At 54.0% G+C, this 15,768-nt stretch overlaps 6 protein-coding genes across 6 annotated transcripts; 3 read left to right on the plus strand and 3 right to left on the minus strand.

Annotated features, from left to right (window-relative positions):
• Window positions 1-48: 48 nt before the first annotated feature.
• On the minus strand, window positions 49-1,229 carry BO87DRAFT_335470 (PIG-F family protein; the record flags this gene model as incomplete). The annotated part of the gene is made up of 3 exons (XM_025620497.1): window positions 49-275; window positions 374-660; window positions 741-1,229. The coding sequence occupies 3 exons, from the start codon at window positions 1,227-1,229 to the stop codon at window positions 131-133; spliced, it is 921 nt and encodes a 306-aa protein (XP_025479163.1). The 3' UTR covers window positions 49-130.
• Window positions 1,230-1,461: 232 nt separating this feature from the next.
• Window positions 1,462-5,380, minus strand: BO87DRAFT_376974 (putative Rho GTPase activator (Sac7)). The gene is made up of 3 exons (XM_025623434.1): window positions 4,809-5,380; window positions 4,461-4,613; window positions 1,462-4,404 (listed from the first exon to the last, which is right to left on the minus strand). The coding sequence occupies exons 1-3, from the start codon at window positions 4,969-4,971 to the stop codon at window positions 1,682-1,684; spliced, it is 3,039 nt and encodes a 1,012-aa protein (XP_025479164.1). The 5' UTR covers window positions 4,972-5,380; the 3' UTR covers window positions 1,462-1,681.
• Window positions 5,381-8,320: 2,940 nt separating this feature from the next.
• tim9 (protein transporter TIM9) lies at window positions 8,321-9,054 on the plus strand. The gene is made up of 2 exons (XM_025623435.1): window positions 8,321-8,353; window positions 8,419-9,054. Exon 2 carries the CDS (start codon window positions 8,659-8,661, stop codon window positions 8,845-8,847), a length of 189 nt encoding a protein of 62 aa, XP_025479165.1. The 5' UTR covers window positions 8,321-8,353; window positions 8,419-8,658; the 3' UTR covers window positions 8,848-9,054.
• Window positions 9,055-10,026: 972 nt separating this feature from the next.
• On the plus strand, window positions 10,027-11,430 carry BO87DRAFT_387119 (bifunctional alcohol dehydrogenase/S-(hydroxymethyl)glutathione dehydrogenase; the record flags this gene model as incomplete). Its single annotated transcript, XM_025624799.1, has 6 exons — window positions 10,027-10,047; window positions 10,114-10,128; window positions 10,184-10,298; window positions 10,345-10,480; window positions 10,529-11,166; window positions 11,216-11,430. The coding sequence occupies 6 exons, from the start codon at window positions 10,027-10,029 to the stop codon at window positions 11,428-11,430; spliced, it is 1,140 nt and encodes a 379-aa protein (XP_025479166.1).
• Window positions 11,431-12,145: 715 nt separating this feature from the next.
• On the plus strand, window positions 12,146-13,303 carry BO87DRAFT_359779 (putative 1-aminocyclopropane-1-carboxylate deaminase; the record flags this gene model as incomplete). Its single annotated transcript, XM_025621526.1, has 1 exon — window positions 12,146-13,303. The coding sequence occupies one exon, from the start codon at window positions 12,146-12,148 to the stop codon at window positions 13,250-13,252; it is 1,107 nt and encodes a 368-aa protein (XP_025479167.1). The 3' UTR covers window positions 13,253-13,303.
• A 122-nt stretch (window positions 13,304-13,425) lies between these two features.
• On the minus strand, window positions 13,426-15,074 carry BO87DRAFT_309361 (inositol-3-phosphate synthase INO1; the record flags this gene model as incomplete). Its single annotated transcript, XM_025619464.1, has 2 exons — window positions 13,426-14,323; window positions 14,371-15,074. 2 exons carry the CDS (start codon window positions 15,072-15,074, stop codon window positions 13,426-13,428), a joined length of 1,602 nt encoding a protein of 533 aa, XP_025479168.1.
• Window positions 15,075-15,768: the final 694 nt, after the last annotated feature.

The raw sequence follows: 15,768 nt of genomic DNA on the forward strand, positions 1-15,768 counted from the left end.
CAATCACCCACTAAGAAGAACATTAACAATTAAGTCAATTAAGATATACTAAAACAGCTATACACGAAGCAACAACAACCAGGATATCTACCCCGACAGCCCAAACCATGCAATGAAATAGGTGATCTCCCTAATCAACCTTCTTAACATCCTCCCCCTCCTCAAACCTCACCCTCTTCCCAAACAACACCGACCTCCCCAACACCGAACCCAGCACAAAACCCACATACGCCCCGGTCAACAACGTAATCGGATACGCCTGCCACGGCCGATCCCTACACAACACACCATTAGCCAACCCTATCCCATACACATCCCCAATCACCTCCTCCTCCTCCTCAAATCCAAGAACAAGAAAAAGAAAGAAACATACCAATCCAGCGGCACCGGCACGGCCCCAAGCCAGGCACCCACACACGTCCCCAACGCCCCACCCCAAACAACATCCCCAGGCCTTTTCGCCCCCCACACCTCCTTCCAAACATTCCCATCAACACCATGAACATACACCAGCGCCAAGGACGAGAGAATAGCCATATGCGCTGCGCAGAGCACCGTCTGGGCGTGGTGAGTCGTGAATGGCGCGCCGAAGAGAATGAGGAGGATGCTGAGGACGGGGGTGGCGAGGAGGGTTGTCAGTGTTAAGGAGAGGAGTGAAGCCTATTCCATATTCCCACATTCCGTTAGTAAGGGTGGTTATATAGGGGGGGGAAGAATAGGGATGTGGGGGGAGGACGTACAACAACCCGTCCACGAATAGCCGATGCAGTGGACGAAGAAGACGAAGACGAGTCTTTTGTGCGACGGCGGCCGACGCGGCCGGGACGGAGGATCACGTTTCCGTTGGTTGTTGATGCAGTGGTAGTGGTTGTGGACGATGCGCTGGAGGTAGCAGCAGTAGCAGTAGGGGTGGATGGGGATGTTGGTGTAGTTGCTGCGGTGGTGGCAGAGTCGGTGCCAGCGGCGGGAAGACAGATCATCACGTAGGCGACGTGCGCGAGAGCGAGGAAGGGCAATTGCTGGGCCATTTCGGAGACCGGGTCGTTGACCAGCGCGGGGAATCGCGCGGCGTAGGCGGAGAGAAGCGCTGCTGGGTGGATGTAGGAGTAGGTGGTTGCGAGTTGGGTCGGGAGGATGTTCACCGGGGGTGCGGCGGGTTTGTTGGAGGTGTCCGGGGGCGCGGAGGCGGCGCTGTTGGTTGTGAGGGGGGGAGGGGGTGGGGAGGCCATTTTGATGGAGGGGCGATGGGCCTGAGGGGGGAAGAGAGGGAAGGGAGGAGGAATTGGGGAGGTGGTGAGGTTGATTAGGAGCTGTGGAACGAAGAGATGCTTCGGAGGTGACGGAAGTGGAAGAAGAGGATTGGTTTTGTTTGGTTTGTTTGCATGGGTTAGTCTGGGGTTGTGGATGCCTGAGGTGTCAGGGGATGTTACAAGATATACTTTGAAGACAGTCCATACAAGTCGGAAAACTCTACTATTCTGCGGAGTGTCATGTACCGTACATAATCTACACCTATTTAAAACACATGGCACGCCATCCCACAAGCAATACATACATCATTCGTGACCCATAAGTGCATCAACGACAATCCTCATGGCAGCCTCAAGCCACCGGTGCGTGAATCATGTCGTCCATTTCCATATCCTAAACCACTTAACAAAGGAAAATCAGAATTCTTCATCTATGAGGGTACAGCAGGCCCCGGTCCAGCGTCCGTTCCCTCCGTCTCTACTGGTGGAGACGCCACGGGCACGGCCACGGGCTCTTGCTTCTGTTCTAAGCCAGGCACCGCAACAGGACTCTCCGGTGTCCGTGGTTCTTCAGGGATCGCCGGAGGCAGTCCTGAACCCGGCAGTGGAGAGACCGGTGAACTTATTTGTCCCTCTTTAGGATAGCTAGTCACGTCGATCGGAGCAGGTCGGTTTCGCAGACTATCCTTGCCAGATGGTGACAGCGTGTGACTCGACACGGACAGGTCGGCTTCTGAGTTTACAGGGCTTCGCGTCCGGTCCCGCTCGGTGGACTCCTTGACACCATCTCGCACCTGTGCAACCTTGGCTTTGAACTTGCCAAACAGGCTGCGCTTTTCGGGTTCCACGAAAGAAGCGTCCTTGGCGGCCCCGTTGTTGCTGACTTCCGCATCGAGACTCAAAGGTTGATAGGACGGATCGCTAGCAAATTGCTGCAAATCCGAGGGCGAGCTTCTGCTCGAGTGATGCCAACTGCCAATCGAGCTGGTGCTTCGGTCGGCACCGGGTGTGGTGGCCATGAGCGGTGGCGACGCAAGTCCCAAGCCAATGTGCTCGTTGCTGCGTTTGGACGAGCGCGGGAACCGCCAGCTGCGGCGATGCTCCTTGCGCTCCGCTCGCGCCGCATCATCAGTAGGGTCAGCATCTGAGTAATCGGTGAACGATGATCGAGAGTTCATCGATGGAGTCCGTGAGCCATAAGGCCGCAGCGATGTGTCGCCCGCCTGCTGTCCACCTTCGTGCGGCAACAGCTGCTTCTCCGGCCTGCCTTCTCGTGGCGGGCTCAGATCATCGGAACTCGTAGTGTTAGGAGCTCGCGGCGTCGCTCCTCCAGCATCATTGTTGGCCTCCGCGTGTCGGGAAGCATGCAGGATCGCTGCCAATCCAGTATCAGATGTCGCAGCTTGCAGCGACTGAGACGAGCTTTGCGCACTTTCACTCGCGCTGCCAGGGATTCGCTTCTTCTTCAAGCGGTTCGGCTGTCGCGGCTCTTTATGCTCACCACTTGGTGGTGGTGGTGACTTGGAGAACAGACTCGAAAGCTTGCGTTCCCGCGTCGGCGTCACCACCGCCGGCGGGGGTGAAGCAGCTATGGGTGGTAGTCCTTCCCGCAGGATAGGCCTGTCACCGACAAGCTTCTCTGTACTTGCCTGTTCAGGGTGTGGGATAGGCCTCTCTGCCATCAGCCTCTCCGCAATGGGCGCCTGAGGGGGCTTCTGAGCAATGGGCTGCTGAACAACTGGCTTTTCGATATTCGGCTGTTCAACAGCTGGCTTCTCCACACTGGGATGTGCCGTAGGCTTCCCCGTATCGCCAGTCCCATTCCCATTTTCAAGCGCACTCTTCGGTACGGGTCCGTGTGTAGATGAGTGAACATAGACGATGCCAGTCCCTGGCTCTACCACCTCTGTTATGGAGCCTTGACCATTTGTGGGTGGCGGAGTGCCCTGAGCAGCCTGGTTAGGGGCAGGGCTCATCCGCAAATTGGTCTGAGGCAACTCAGGTTGAGGTTGGGGGACAATCTGGGTTTGAGGCGCAACCTGGGCTTGAGGAACCGGAGGCAGAGGCTGAGGAGCAACTTGGGGCTGAGGAGCAGGCTGAGTTTGGGGAGCCTGGGGCTGAGGTTGAGGAGCAATCTGGGGTTGAGAGGCAGGCTGAGGTTGAGGAGCAGGCTGAGTTTGAGTAGGCTGGGGCTGAGGTTGGGGAGGCTGAGGGGTGTCCTCGGCAGGCGCAGGCGCACGGCTGGACGCCCGCGAGTGTTGCGCAGACGTGTGTGCCGATGAGTTGACCCCTGTGTTCTCCACCGCTCGTCCATATCGTGATGGAGGAATCACGGGCGTCATCTTGGACGGCAAAGTATTGCTGCGATGTACCCCAACACCGCCCAATGAGGTCGGTGTTGCAGGGCTTGCAGCATTGGAGTTGCGCGAATTCTTCGATGAGACAGACACATTCCGGCGCAAACTTCCATACTTTCGGAAGCTCTCCGCACCGCCACTGGCACTCGACACCGAGCGTCGAACATTGGAATGAGTGGTGGGCCGGCGGGCCAGACCTCCTTCGACCTCCTTGACCGTCTGCTCGTCGGCGGCGGTGCCGTTCATACCAAACAAAAAGTGGTCCTGGTTCTCAATCAGAAAAATGAGGACATCCTGACTCAACTTGTATTCGTCTGGAGACATGTCGTGCTGCGGATGCGACAACAATCCTGGTTGGAAGATGGCAGACAGATTGGCCGACGTCATGCGATTCTGATCCGACTTGGACGCAAAGACAGCCAGCAGGTCGAGAATGTAGAGCAACAGCTGTTTGTTCAACGGGGGCAGCTCGCGGATCAACTGCTGGTAAGCCGCGACCGCTTTAGCATGGTCGAAGGCCTCCGTTTCCGCGGGCGGGGCGTTGTTCTGAATCTGTTCCTGGACCTGTCGTTGATACGTACGTAGGGGTTCGCGAAACCGTTCGTAAAAGTCGAGCGGGACAATGGGTTCGGGCAGCTGGTTCAAATAGCGCCGAAGAACGTTCGCAGCATCATGCACAGTGTAGCCAGTCCAATCCAAGCCCTTTCCATACCGTTCGGGAGAGTCGAAGATTTCCTGAAGATCTTTGATGCGCTTTGCAGAGCCACTCAGACGGAAGATGCCCTCAACGTCGGTCGCTAGCGAGAAATACGTTAGCACCGATCTTATCGCACGGCCAGTATGGTCGATATACCTTTCTCTTTTAGATAAACTCCACATTTTGCGACCACGATGGGGACGTATCCGTAGATGAAGCTCTCGCCGTTGTCGTTGGTAAGGGAAATGGCGACGTTGGCGTACTTAATGCTGACGTTGAGGGGGATACCGAATATACCCTGGGGTTTCTCTGCATTTCGTTAGCATGTGTTGAAAGTAGAGTCCATCAAGCGCGACATTCAAGTAGCTAAGGAACTGCATGCTGCAAAAGACGACTGGCGTCGATGCGATGGGATCCCACGGACGCCCCACGATCGCATCGCCGCCGAGCTTCCCCGCAGCGCAGCAAACCCAACCCAAGATCCTAGTATACCACCACACATACCTTTTGGTTCCTCCTTTCTGGTATTTCTCTTGAATTGTCTCCACCAGGAAGCCAAATCACGTTTCGACGGCGGCGAGGTTGCGATAGTCTCAGGGGGGGCAGCGGTGGGTGGAAGCCGGTGCAGGGGATCGACACCCGGGTGCGACTTGCCGGTGGTAACCATAGTGGGCAGTGCGCGATGAAAACGAGAGTTCCAGACGAGATGCGACGTGCCTGCGAAGGTATAGAAATATAGCGACCGGACCAGACCCTGCTAATCCGAGGCCTCCGTCACCGCCCTTGTTGTTGGCGCGAGAAATTCCGGGGCTGGGAGGCGTGATCCCAAAATAGCACGAGGACTAGTCAGGCAGCGGATTTTAAGTGCCGCGCCGTCCGAAACACGTACAGTAGCAGGGAACCGGTAAAACAGACACTGGGAATTTTTCCGACGGTGGAGAGAAGAGATGGAAGACAGTGAAGGGTGGACAACGCACGAAGGAGAAGGACAGGGGAGATAGGGAGGGATGGAGTGAGAAATGAAAGGAGGTTAACAAGGGAACGCAGGAAGCCGGAGTAGATGTAGGAGAGGGGGGGGTGCAGAAGATGGGGGCAGGCAGGCAGCGCTGGCAAGAACGAGACGAAGCAGGACAGAACACGAGCAAATCAACGAAAGCCGGACCGTCCGTCAACGATGAACGGTTCGGGGGGGAGAAGATGGTGGTGGTAAATGATGAGCAACAATAAGGGAGTCTAGCAATCAGGAATGAACCTCAGGCTGAGAGGCTGATTTGGGGCCCTCCGACAGGGCGGATGGGACTGTGGTTGCGTGGGTGAGCAGCAGCAGAGATGCTTCTTGGCTGGTCTGGGGGTGAAACCAATGACCATCATCTGAACCAAGGAAACGCGAGAGCTGCAGTCAGATCGATAGATACTTGGAAGAGTTGGTCGTTGTGGTTGTAGATGGTGACGATGGTGGTGGTTACTATGCGTGATGATGGGGGAGGTGGAGGATGAATGAAGATGATTGTGGAGGAGACAGGAGGAGAGACAGGAGGGAAATAATGGAAAGGATGGAGCAACCGACGGACAACCAACCAGCCAAACTGCGTGACAACCGGACGAACAGGCTTGGAGGCGTGGTGCTGTAGGCGGGACCCAAAGGGGAAGACGGAGAGGTAAAAGAACAAGAAGAGGAATGACCAGTTCAGTCACCAGTTCATCCACCAGTCAGACTATGTATCTCTTCCTCGCAGCACCAGAACGAGGGATCAGAAGTAAAGGAAGGAAGGAAGGAAGGAATGAATCAATCAATCCAAGATACGTAGTTAGAATAGAAATAGGATAGATGTGTCAATCAGAAATGGGAACGAGAAGGGAGAGAAATGGGAAATTGAAAACACCCCCCGCCAAGCATGGAGATGGATTTGTTGCTCTCCTGGGAATTGAAGTTCTGGCAAGTGGCCCTGCTTGGGACCAGACCCCAGGGTTCCAGGGTTGATGGTTTGACCTCGACCAAACAGGTCCCTTTTTTTTGTACCCTTTTTTTTCCTTTTTTTCTTTACTTATTTTCTCTTGTTATTTTTTTAAAACCCTTATTACGGAGTATTATCTAGTAATTTTGCTTATTTTTAACCGCCATTTCCATTTCTTGTTTTTATTTCTTTTTTTTCTTTTGGGACTCGGTTCCTTCTCTGCTTATCATTTTTCCAGGTCCGTCGGTTCTGGCCCTGGTTCTAGTCGACCCTCCGGCACACTAGCATGGGACACTAACTGGACCATTCTTCAATCATTCCGCTACGCTGGTTAGATTGCCCCAGTTCTAGCCAATTGCGTCAAGGCCCCTCTGAGACATGAGGCTATCCGGAGACTACTCCGGAGTACACTCAAATGGACTCGCTCTCCATCCGGATAAGGATTCTCGAATGCAGAATACCCTCTCTCTCTCCCCCCCCCTCTTTGCCGACCGGGGATCCCCTCACTGGATGTGTGAATGAGTGAACCTTGTTCCTGTTGACTCACTGTCGCCTCCTCATGGCCGATCAGAAAACTATAAAATGAGAAGGGGAAAGATACTCTCCATTCCGCCAAGCTGCTACTACTACGTTTACAACAAGGTATATAGCGCTGCCTGTCGACCCATCGGCTGCTCGTGGTTCTAGCTAAAAATATGGTCATGGACCCCCTGATGCAACCCTCACGGCGCTTCCCCTTGAGCAGCGATGCCGCACCATCAGGGTCTTACCGCGGTTCTCCAACCATCGACTGATGTGGCTGTCATCCCAAACGGCCCGAGAGAATGCTGACCCCGCGTCTAGTGGTTTAGTTCGGTCGAGGTGCGAGATTCGCTTGCCCGAACTAGTCCGTCAGCTGCCGATCTCAGGAGTGCAGTTCCAGGTGGCCACTCATCTATCTACAACAGCTTACCCACCAGGCTGTTGGGCTGGATCCCTCGCCAGGTTGATCGTAGGGCCGACTCTTCAGTAGCTCGACTTTGTACATACCGAATATAGGAACGTCCGATGTGATGGTGAATTGAGGGGAAGCTTATGCCATTGATTGAACCACCACATTCAATCTCAAACATCCAAGACTAAGCTTACTCCATGCACACATAACACATGGAATGTCCCCTGTTGGAGTGCACGTAAGTCCCAAGACGTAGATATACAGCTCCAGCTCAAGCGTGGTGTTAGATAAATGGGTCAATTTACGTGGGTATAAAAACAACAACCAACCAGAGATACTGCTATATGTTCACGACTATCATTGGAAGACAACATGCCCCTATCCGAGTGGCTGGTACCACATAATTTCTTGAGATAGGTGGCTTACTGGTCTGCTGATCTTGGTGGCACATCTTCCACGCAATCACCTACGGGACAGCAATATAGTTTTGTATACTGGGTCCGCTAGAAGTCAGCTAACAACTTGACCAGCTCCATTCCAACAACCGACCCGTGCAAGCTCTGAGCATGATACACCGCAAAAGCAATGAAATCACCCCGACCACGATCCCACTAAGCTCCGGAGTGGAATGTGGAATGGTTCTCCCCAGAACAAAACTTCCTAGATCCTTCGATCGAAGCCGGCTAAGACCTGTCGATTTTCTTAGAAGAATCATCCAACAAGCACCAAAGGTGGCTCCTGCCCGAGTCATTGCGGTGGGAATCCAAAGAAGATCTTTGGCCTTCTGGGTTGCTTCTCGACCTAATAGACCTCCGGTTGTGGACGGCGAACCATGGTTCTGGCGAATGGAAGTCTGGGGCCAGCTGGCCGTTGTGCTTTTTTTAACTTGCCCAAAGAATGGAACAGCGCCAGCTAGATTGTCTTGCTGTTTGCCGTTTTGGGATTGCCCTCGGTTCCGGCACTGGATGAGTCAGCACATTCACCCGCGGTCCGGGTCCGGTCACCTGATCGGAAGTGAATTGTGCACGTGATCACATCAGAGCCTGCGGTCCGTTGAGCAGCTCCGGAGCTACGGTCGTCATCACGACCCAGGCCTCTTGTTATCAACACTACCCTTTTTGATCAACCTAGCTTCAGCCCAATCACATCACAATGGAATCGTAAGCAACTCACTTTGCCATCCCTTCTATCATAGGTTCCCCCGACGTGTACTAATAAGTCCCAGCCTCAACGCTTCTGAGCAGCGTGAGCTCGCCTCTCGCATGGAGAGACGCCAGATGAAGGAATTCATGACCGTACGTGAGACCTGAAATAAACAGACATCCTTTTGCGTCGAACTCGAACCCAGCCTATACACCGTCTATACCTCCCTGACCCATCCAGTTCCTCCCTCCGTCTATCATCATCCATCATCCATCTATATCATCCCTAGCTGGCCTTCTCCATTCTAATCTCGTCTCCATAGATGTACTCCAAGCTCGTCCAGCGCTGCTTCGATGACTGCGTCAACGACTTCACCACCAAGTCCCTCATCAACCGCGAAGAGGGCTGTGTCCTGCGCTGCGTCGACAAGTTCATGAAGGGATCGGCTCGCCTGAACGAGCGGTTCCAGGAACAGAACCAGGCCATGATGATGCAGGGACAACAGCGGTAAATGGGAATTTAGCATGGGGTTCGGTTGCTTTGCTTTGCCTTGACTTTGGCGGTTTCTGTATAAAATATTAGAATTTTTGCAATGATGACATCCCCTAATGGCCGGCGATGGGCTCCGCTCGCTCTTGAGGAGCAGGTTTGGTTGCCAAGATCACAGTATGGAGGTATACTGTTGCTGCCGTGATTGTAATATATGGAATGAAATAGCATTGAGTAAACTGTGCTGTCTAGGTTGTTGGCTTGTTGTAGCATGTATCAGGAATAATGGATATGACTTTCACAGACATGAACAGTGGTGTGAACCTCATGAAGCCATCGTTTCCACCTTCTCCAATTGTTCTTCTTCTCCAAAAGACGTGAGGGGATCTCTCCCCAAGATTAGTTCTACAAAAGGTCTAGCTACGAGCCATGATGCAGAGTAATGACTGGAGTTGTGTTGATACAACGAGAATCAAACTTACCCGATCGGGACGCCGACAGTCAGCCGTCGGGTGTCTTGGCGTGCACGGGCCAAGAGAACCGGAAAACATTACCTAACCGGGTTATGTCTGAGTCAACGCATCATCTGTCCCAATGGAGTCATTCTGTACGCCAGACGAGTGACTTAGTATCTAGTTATCTTTTCTCTACTAGAGGGATATCAAAAGAATGGAGCTCCCTTACGTGCCCTTGAATGCATTGAGACTACTTTGGCGGAGATTGACCCTCCATGATAGATAACGCATCCAGTAGCTCCAGTCAAAGGCCCACTACAAACCGACAATACCGGGACCGAACCCTGCCCGCCACCCTCATACACACTCATGCGGAGGTATGAGGGGATGAATGGTTAGTGTATGCGAGATAAATGATGCAAGACGGAGGAATTGATGGTATCGGGACGTGTACCCGAAACCCGGACAACTAGAATGTACCCAGCAAACAGAGCAAAACAGAACAAAAAGGGAGTGCCCCTCACGACGCCCCTCTTCTACCCCCCTCGTGCTCCCCTCATCGGCCAACTCCACCGTCTTTGCCGACCCGACCACTCTGCTGCCAATTTATTGCTGGCTCAACCTCGAGCTTCATTCTTCCTCTTCTTTCATCCTTTTCTTCCCTTTTCTCATCCTTTTTATTCCCTTGATTCCCTCTTCCGGTTCCTTCCGGTTCAGTGATTGCCACCATTTTTGCCTGATTCATCATGGCCAGCACTGTCGGACAGGTGAGTTTGTTTGTTCCAGCTCTAGCAACGACCAGCATTGACGTGTGCCTTGGCTAACTCTTCTAGACCATCACCTGCAAGGTAAGAAGCACTCGAACAGTCACCTCCACGATACAGTATGCCAACCAGTTTGTAGGCTGCCGTCGCCTGGGGCGCCGGAGAGCCTCTCTCCGTTGAAGACGTCGAAGTTGCTCCTCCCAAGGCCCACGAGGTCCGCATCCAGGTCCTCCACACTGGTGTCTGCCACACAGGTTGGTGATTTGAAACAGCGGGATTGAGCAAGGCTGACCGAGCCAGATGCCTACACTCTCTCCGGAAAGGACCCCGAAGGTGCTTTCCCCGTTGTTCTGGGTCACGAGGGTGCCGGTATCGTCGAGTCCGTCGGCGAGGGCGTTACCTCCGTGAAGCCCGGTGACTATGTCGTTGCTCTCTAGTAAGAAAACCTTTTGCAGTCGCAGACTGCGATTGCTAACGTTTCCAGCACCCCCGAGTGCCGTGAGTGCAAGTTCTGCAAGTCCGGCAAGACCAACCTCTGCGGTAAGATTCGTGCCACCCAGGGCAAGGGTGTGATGCCCGACGGCACCTCCCGTTTTAAGGCCCGCGGCAAGGACCTGCTGCACTTCATGGGTACCTCCACCTTCTCCCAGTACACCGTCGTGGCCGACATCTCCGTTGTCGCCGTGACCCCCAAGATCCCCACGGACCGTTCCTGCCTGCTTGGCTGTGGTATCACCACCGGTTACGGTGCGGCCGTTGTCACCGCCAAGGTGGAGGAGGGCTCCAACATTGCCGTCTTCGGTGCCGGCTGTGTCGGTCTCTCGGTCATCCAGGGTGCGGTCAAGAACAAGGCTGGCCGCATCATCGTGGTCGATGTCAACGACGGCAAGGAGGCGTGGGCCCGCAAGTTTGGTGCCACGGACTTTGTCAACCCTACCAAGCTGGGCGGCAAGACCATCCAGGAGCAGCTGATTGAGATGACGGACGGCGGTTGCGACTACACTTTCGACTGCACTGGTAACGTTGGTGTGATGCGGGCTGCCCTGGAGGCGTGCCACAAGGGATGGGGTGAGAGTATCATCATCGGTGTTGCTGCTGCTGGCCAGGAGATTTCCACTCGCCGTAAGTTTCATGAACGTGTAGACAAGCGCGCAAGGCTAACTGATTGCAGCATTCCAACTGGTCACTGGCCGTGTGTGGAAGGGATGCGCCTTTGGTGGTATCAAGGGCCGCACGCAGCTTCCGGGATTGGTTGACGACTACCTGAACGGACAGCTGAAGGTGGACGAGTTCATTACGCACCGCGAGAAGCTGTCTGAGATCAACAAGGCGTTTGAGCAGATGAAGGCGGGCGACTGCGTTCGCTGCGTTGTTGACCTGTCATAATTCTGTCATAATGTACACTGATGATAATTCAATGAAAAAATTACGAGTTAGCTGTGAATTTTATATAAATATGTACTAAGCAGTGCCGAAGGTCTATATATAGGCAGTAGTCTCCAAGGTCCTCATTGTAGAATAGTAGGACCTTGTGGTTTACACAATATGCAATGCTGTCTGCAGCAAGTTGACGGGAAGACGAACGCGCTGATCATAACCCCTCACCTCAGTACTAGCCACCTACAATCTACCCAATTCCTTGTCCTAGAGTACTAGTATTTGTACTATAACAGCTCCACAACAGATACCCCCCTATCTAATCAGCACCAGTACCACTATCACTATCATATCACGATATCGGACACCATCCGCTAGTAGTCAGCACCTACAACCAAGATAGTTAATCTTATCACCACCCCGATAATCACATCCAAACTTAGTAGTAAAATAATACCTACACTGCAGTCCGGGCAACCTCCGAGCAAAGAGACGCTTAAACTCGGTAATTAATGCCATCAGAAGAGGGGTAAATGAGTAGATCGGCTCCGGGATCGGATTGCCATTTATATCTACTACTACTACTATCTGCTAGTATGGCCGTGTATATATACTTTCTTTACTACCACCGCTACCACCATCCACCCTCACACACATAGTATTTACTCAACTCACTGCTACCATTGTTACTACTTACTACCCTACTACTCCTACTCCTATCAAAATGACCATCCAAACCCAAATCAATCCAATCAAAGACCCCCTCACCCTCCCACCCCCCTTCAGCACCATCCCCCGCCACCAACTAACCTTCGGCCCATCCCCGATCCACGCCCTCCCACTAATCACCTCCGCCCTCTCTCCCCCAACACCTAATACCACAATCTACGCCAAACGCGACGACCTCTCCTCCCCCCTCGCCTCCGGAGGCGGCAACAAAACCCGCAAACTCGAATACCTCATCCCCGACGCCCTATCCCAAAACACCACAACCCTGATCTCCATCGGGGGGATCCAATCCAACCACACGCGCCAAGTCGCCGCCGCCGCCACCGTGACAGGGCTAAAATGCCGAGTAATCCAAGAAGACTGGGTGCCCTGGAATGATCCCCACTACAGTAAGGTGGGCAACATCCAGCTCTCGCGGCTCATGGGCGCAGACGTACGGCTTGACCCATCTGGATTCGGGATCGAGCATAAGTCTACTCTGAAGAAGTTGGAGGAGGAGTGTATCGCGAACGGGGAGAAGCCGTATTATATCCCTGCGGGGGCGTCGGATCATCCGTTGGGGGGGTTGGGGTTCGCGCGGTGGGCGTTTGAGGTGCGGGCGCAGGAGAAGGAACTCGGGGTGGAGTTTGGGACGGTGGTGGTTTGTGCGGTGACGGGGAGTACGATGGCCGGGATGGTGGCGGGGTTTAAGTTGTTGGAGAAGTTGGATCGGGAGAGTGGGAGTGGGAGGGGGAAGACGAGGGTGGTGGGGATTGATGCGAGTGCGAAGCCGAAGGAGACGAGGGAGCAGGTGCTGAGGATTGCGAAGGAGACGGCGGAGAGGATTGGGCTTGGGAGGGAGGGGGTGAGCGAGGAGGATGTCGAGTTGTGGGAGGAGTGGCATGGGGGTGTTTATGGGGTGCCGGATAAGAGGACGTGGGAGGCCATTGAGTTTGCGGCGAAGACGGAGGCGTTTATTACGGATCCGGTGTATGAGGGGAAGAGTTTTGCGGGGATGATGGATTTGGTGAAGAGGGGGGAGATTCAGGGGAATATCCTGTTTGCGCATTTGGGTGGGCAGTTGGCGTTGAATGCGTATTCGGATTTGGGGAAGACGCAGTAGATACTCTTACGGGGTGAGATATACGAATGGTGATTGATATACGGATGACAGTGATAACAAGAAAGTATAAGAAGGATAGTACGAATGATACTATTGATATTCAAAGAGTGACTGTAGTTGGCTAACAATGGTCAAAGCAGTGTGGTACCAGCATCTAGGCAGGTGGCAGCAGGCTAGAACAGCTTGTGCTCCAGAGTCATCTCCGATTCAGGCTGCAGTCCAACACACGCCCGGAAGATGTTGGTCAGGGCACTGCGCTGCTTCGTCAGCGAGTTGACCACCGGAGTGCCCGGAGGAGTCAGAGGAGCCTTGAGCATGTAGCTCAGCACGCTGAGCACGCTGTGGAAGCCCTTGTACTCGGCCGCCTCGTCCGCCTTCCAGCTGATGCGAGTCATCATCTCGGCAATCAGCACCAGGTCAATGATCAAGGGCGACGCCAGCAGAGAGTCCTCGCAGATGTTGAATAGACTGATGGTCTGGTGGCCACCCATGAAGATCTCCGCGTAGTACTCGTCGAGAGCGCGCTTGTTGTCGCCCACCGCAGGCATGTACTTGATCACCACGGTGTGGTCGGGGTGCTCGTCCTTGGCGTAGAGGATCTGGTTGGCCGCGACCATGTCGTCCACCACGTTGGACTTGGAGATCTCCTTGGACCGGAACTGCTTCTGGGAGCTCAAGTTCTTGCCGTCGTTGTTACCCAAGTGGTTGTAGCTGGCAATCGAGGTGAGCTTGATACCAGCGTTGATCAAGAAGTCAACCAGAGCCGACTTCATCTTGGTCTGGCCCGACTTGAAGTCGTCTCCGCCAATGAAGGCCTTGTGCTGCTCAGCCAACTGGATCGCACCAGGGACGAAGGTGTTCTGGGGAGAGCCGTTGATGAAGGGAACCTTGTCCAGGATACAGGCCACCGCAAAGACAGTGGACGGGGACACCTCCAAGTGGCTGGACTTGATAGCGTTGAGCAGGTTGTCGGCCGTGTCATTGACGCCAGGCAGAATGTCGGCGTAACGCTCGGTGTTGGCAGTCCACATCACGATGACCTTGTCGAGGCCGTTCTGCGCCTTGAAGTCGCTGTTTCGGTCAGTGAGGAAGCAACAATTATACCACAGCAAACTCACCGAATGTCCTGCTGGATCTTCTCAACGTGAGCCCAGCATGCCTTGGAGCCCTCGAGCACATTGTCGGCCCGGTCCTCCTGGTTGGCAGCGATAAAGTCCGGGTAGTAGATACTAGGCAGGGGCTTCATCTCGGCCATCTCCTTACGAACCTGCTGCTTGAGAGTAGGCTCCAGAACCTGAGCACGGTCCATGGAATCGGCAAGGTTCATGCTGCTAATGTCCCAACCACCAATCGCGAGATCATTGGGGTGGACCATGGGCAGCATGTCGTGGAAAGGAATGTTGATCTCCTCACCGGTCTTGGCGTCAGTACCGAGCTTGATGGTGGAACCCATGACCACAGAGCCGTAGTAGTTGGAGGCGCGCATGCCCTCGCGGGTCTCCCATTCAAGACCCCGGCGGTTGGCAAGAAGACCTGCGGTCACGGTGGAACCATTGTTACCACCCCAGCCGACCATCATGACACCCACCTTGCCCACCTTGCGGTCGACCTTGAAGTGGTAGTTGGTGGCCTTGGGAGTGGCAACGAGCTTGTTGTCGGCAGTGCGGGTGATATCAGTGGTATGGTAAGCATACTGGCTTCTGATTTCATTGTCGGTGTACGCGACGTTGGGCGAGTTGACGATAAACAAAGGAGCGTTGGCACGAGCGGACCCGTTCACGGCGCCATTGGCAGCAACATCCGAGCTTGCGTGGGGAGCCATTGTTCACAGTTGACGATTGGCGTGCGAGATAGATAATACGAGTGTTCAAACTGCGAGTTGTTTACTGGACGTATAATGCGTAGTCCGGTGCCCCACCACGGTTGGATGAGCGCCGGCCGTTGAACGGGTGGTGCCGCCTGGAGAAAGATAAACAGATTAGCCACGAGAGGTCTCTGGAAGGTGGCATTTCTCGAGGGAAGGTCCAATTGCTGTTCTTGGAGCATTGGGGGGATTGGGATAGGGGCAGCCATCACCGGGAGATCGCGGAGAATGGTGGGGAACTTACGAGTTAAGAAGTGTGGCGAAAATTTTGACGGTTTTTTAATCAGACCACGCCTCAGAGAGTGTGATCGAAGATTGAATGGAATGACTTGAAGACGATTGCTAACGAACTGAAAGTTTTGATGGGTGGTAGAAGGAGGAAGGGTCGAGAGAAGCGAGGAGGGAACGGTACTTATACGGCGGGTCACGTTGCTGACCGTATCCGGATCCAAACTGCTCCGCACCCCCAACCAGCTCAACAGTGCACTAGCCCGCCTTCCTGGCAAATGACAGGCTTCAGGGACTGTCTAGCGAGATGTTGACTTCCGAGTGCCGGCGTAAAAGCGTAAAAGGTCTACCACGTCCAGCGCATCCCACAAATGACAATTGCGGTGAGCAGATCGTGTCCATGTCTGTGTCCATGTCTTCCGGG

Source organism: Aspergillus neoniger (assembly GCF_003184625.1).
Source record: "Aspergillus neoniger CBS 115656 unplaced genomic scaffold BO87scaffold_18, whole genome shotgun sequence".
Taxonomy (NCBI): domain Eukaryota; kingdom Fungi; phylum Ascomycota; class Eurotiomycetes; order Eurotiales; family Aspergillaceae; genus Aspergillus; species Aspergillus neoniger.

Bases quoted from the DNA above. Each gene is read 5' to 3' on its own strand.
- BO87DRAFT_376974 (XM_025623434.1), bottom strand. From the start codon at position 4,971: ATGGTTACCACCGGCAAGTCGCACCCGGGTGTCGATCCCCTGCACCGG. The intron at 4,614-4,808 runs GTATGTGTGGTG...AACGAAATGCAG, and splicing joins CAGAAAGGAGGAACCAAAAG to AGAAACCCCAGGGTATATTC. The intron at 4,405-4,460 runs GTATATCGACCA...ATTTCTCGCTAG, and splicing joins AGTTTATCTAAAAGAGAAAG to CGACCGACGTTGAGGGCATC.
- tim9 (XM_025623435.1), top strand. From the start codon at position 8,659: ATGTACTCCAAGCTCGTCCAGCGCTGCTTCGATGACTGCGTCAACGAC.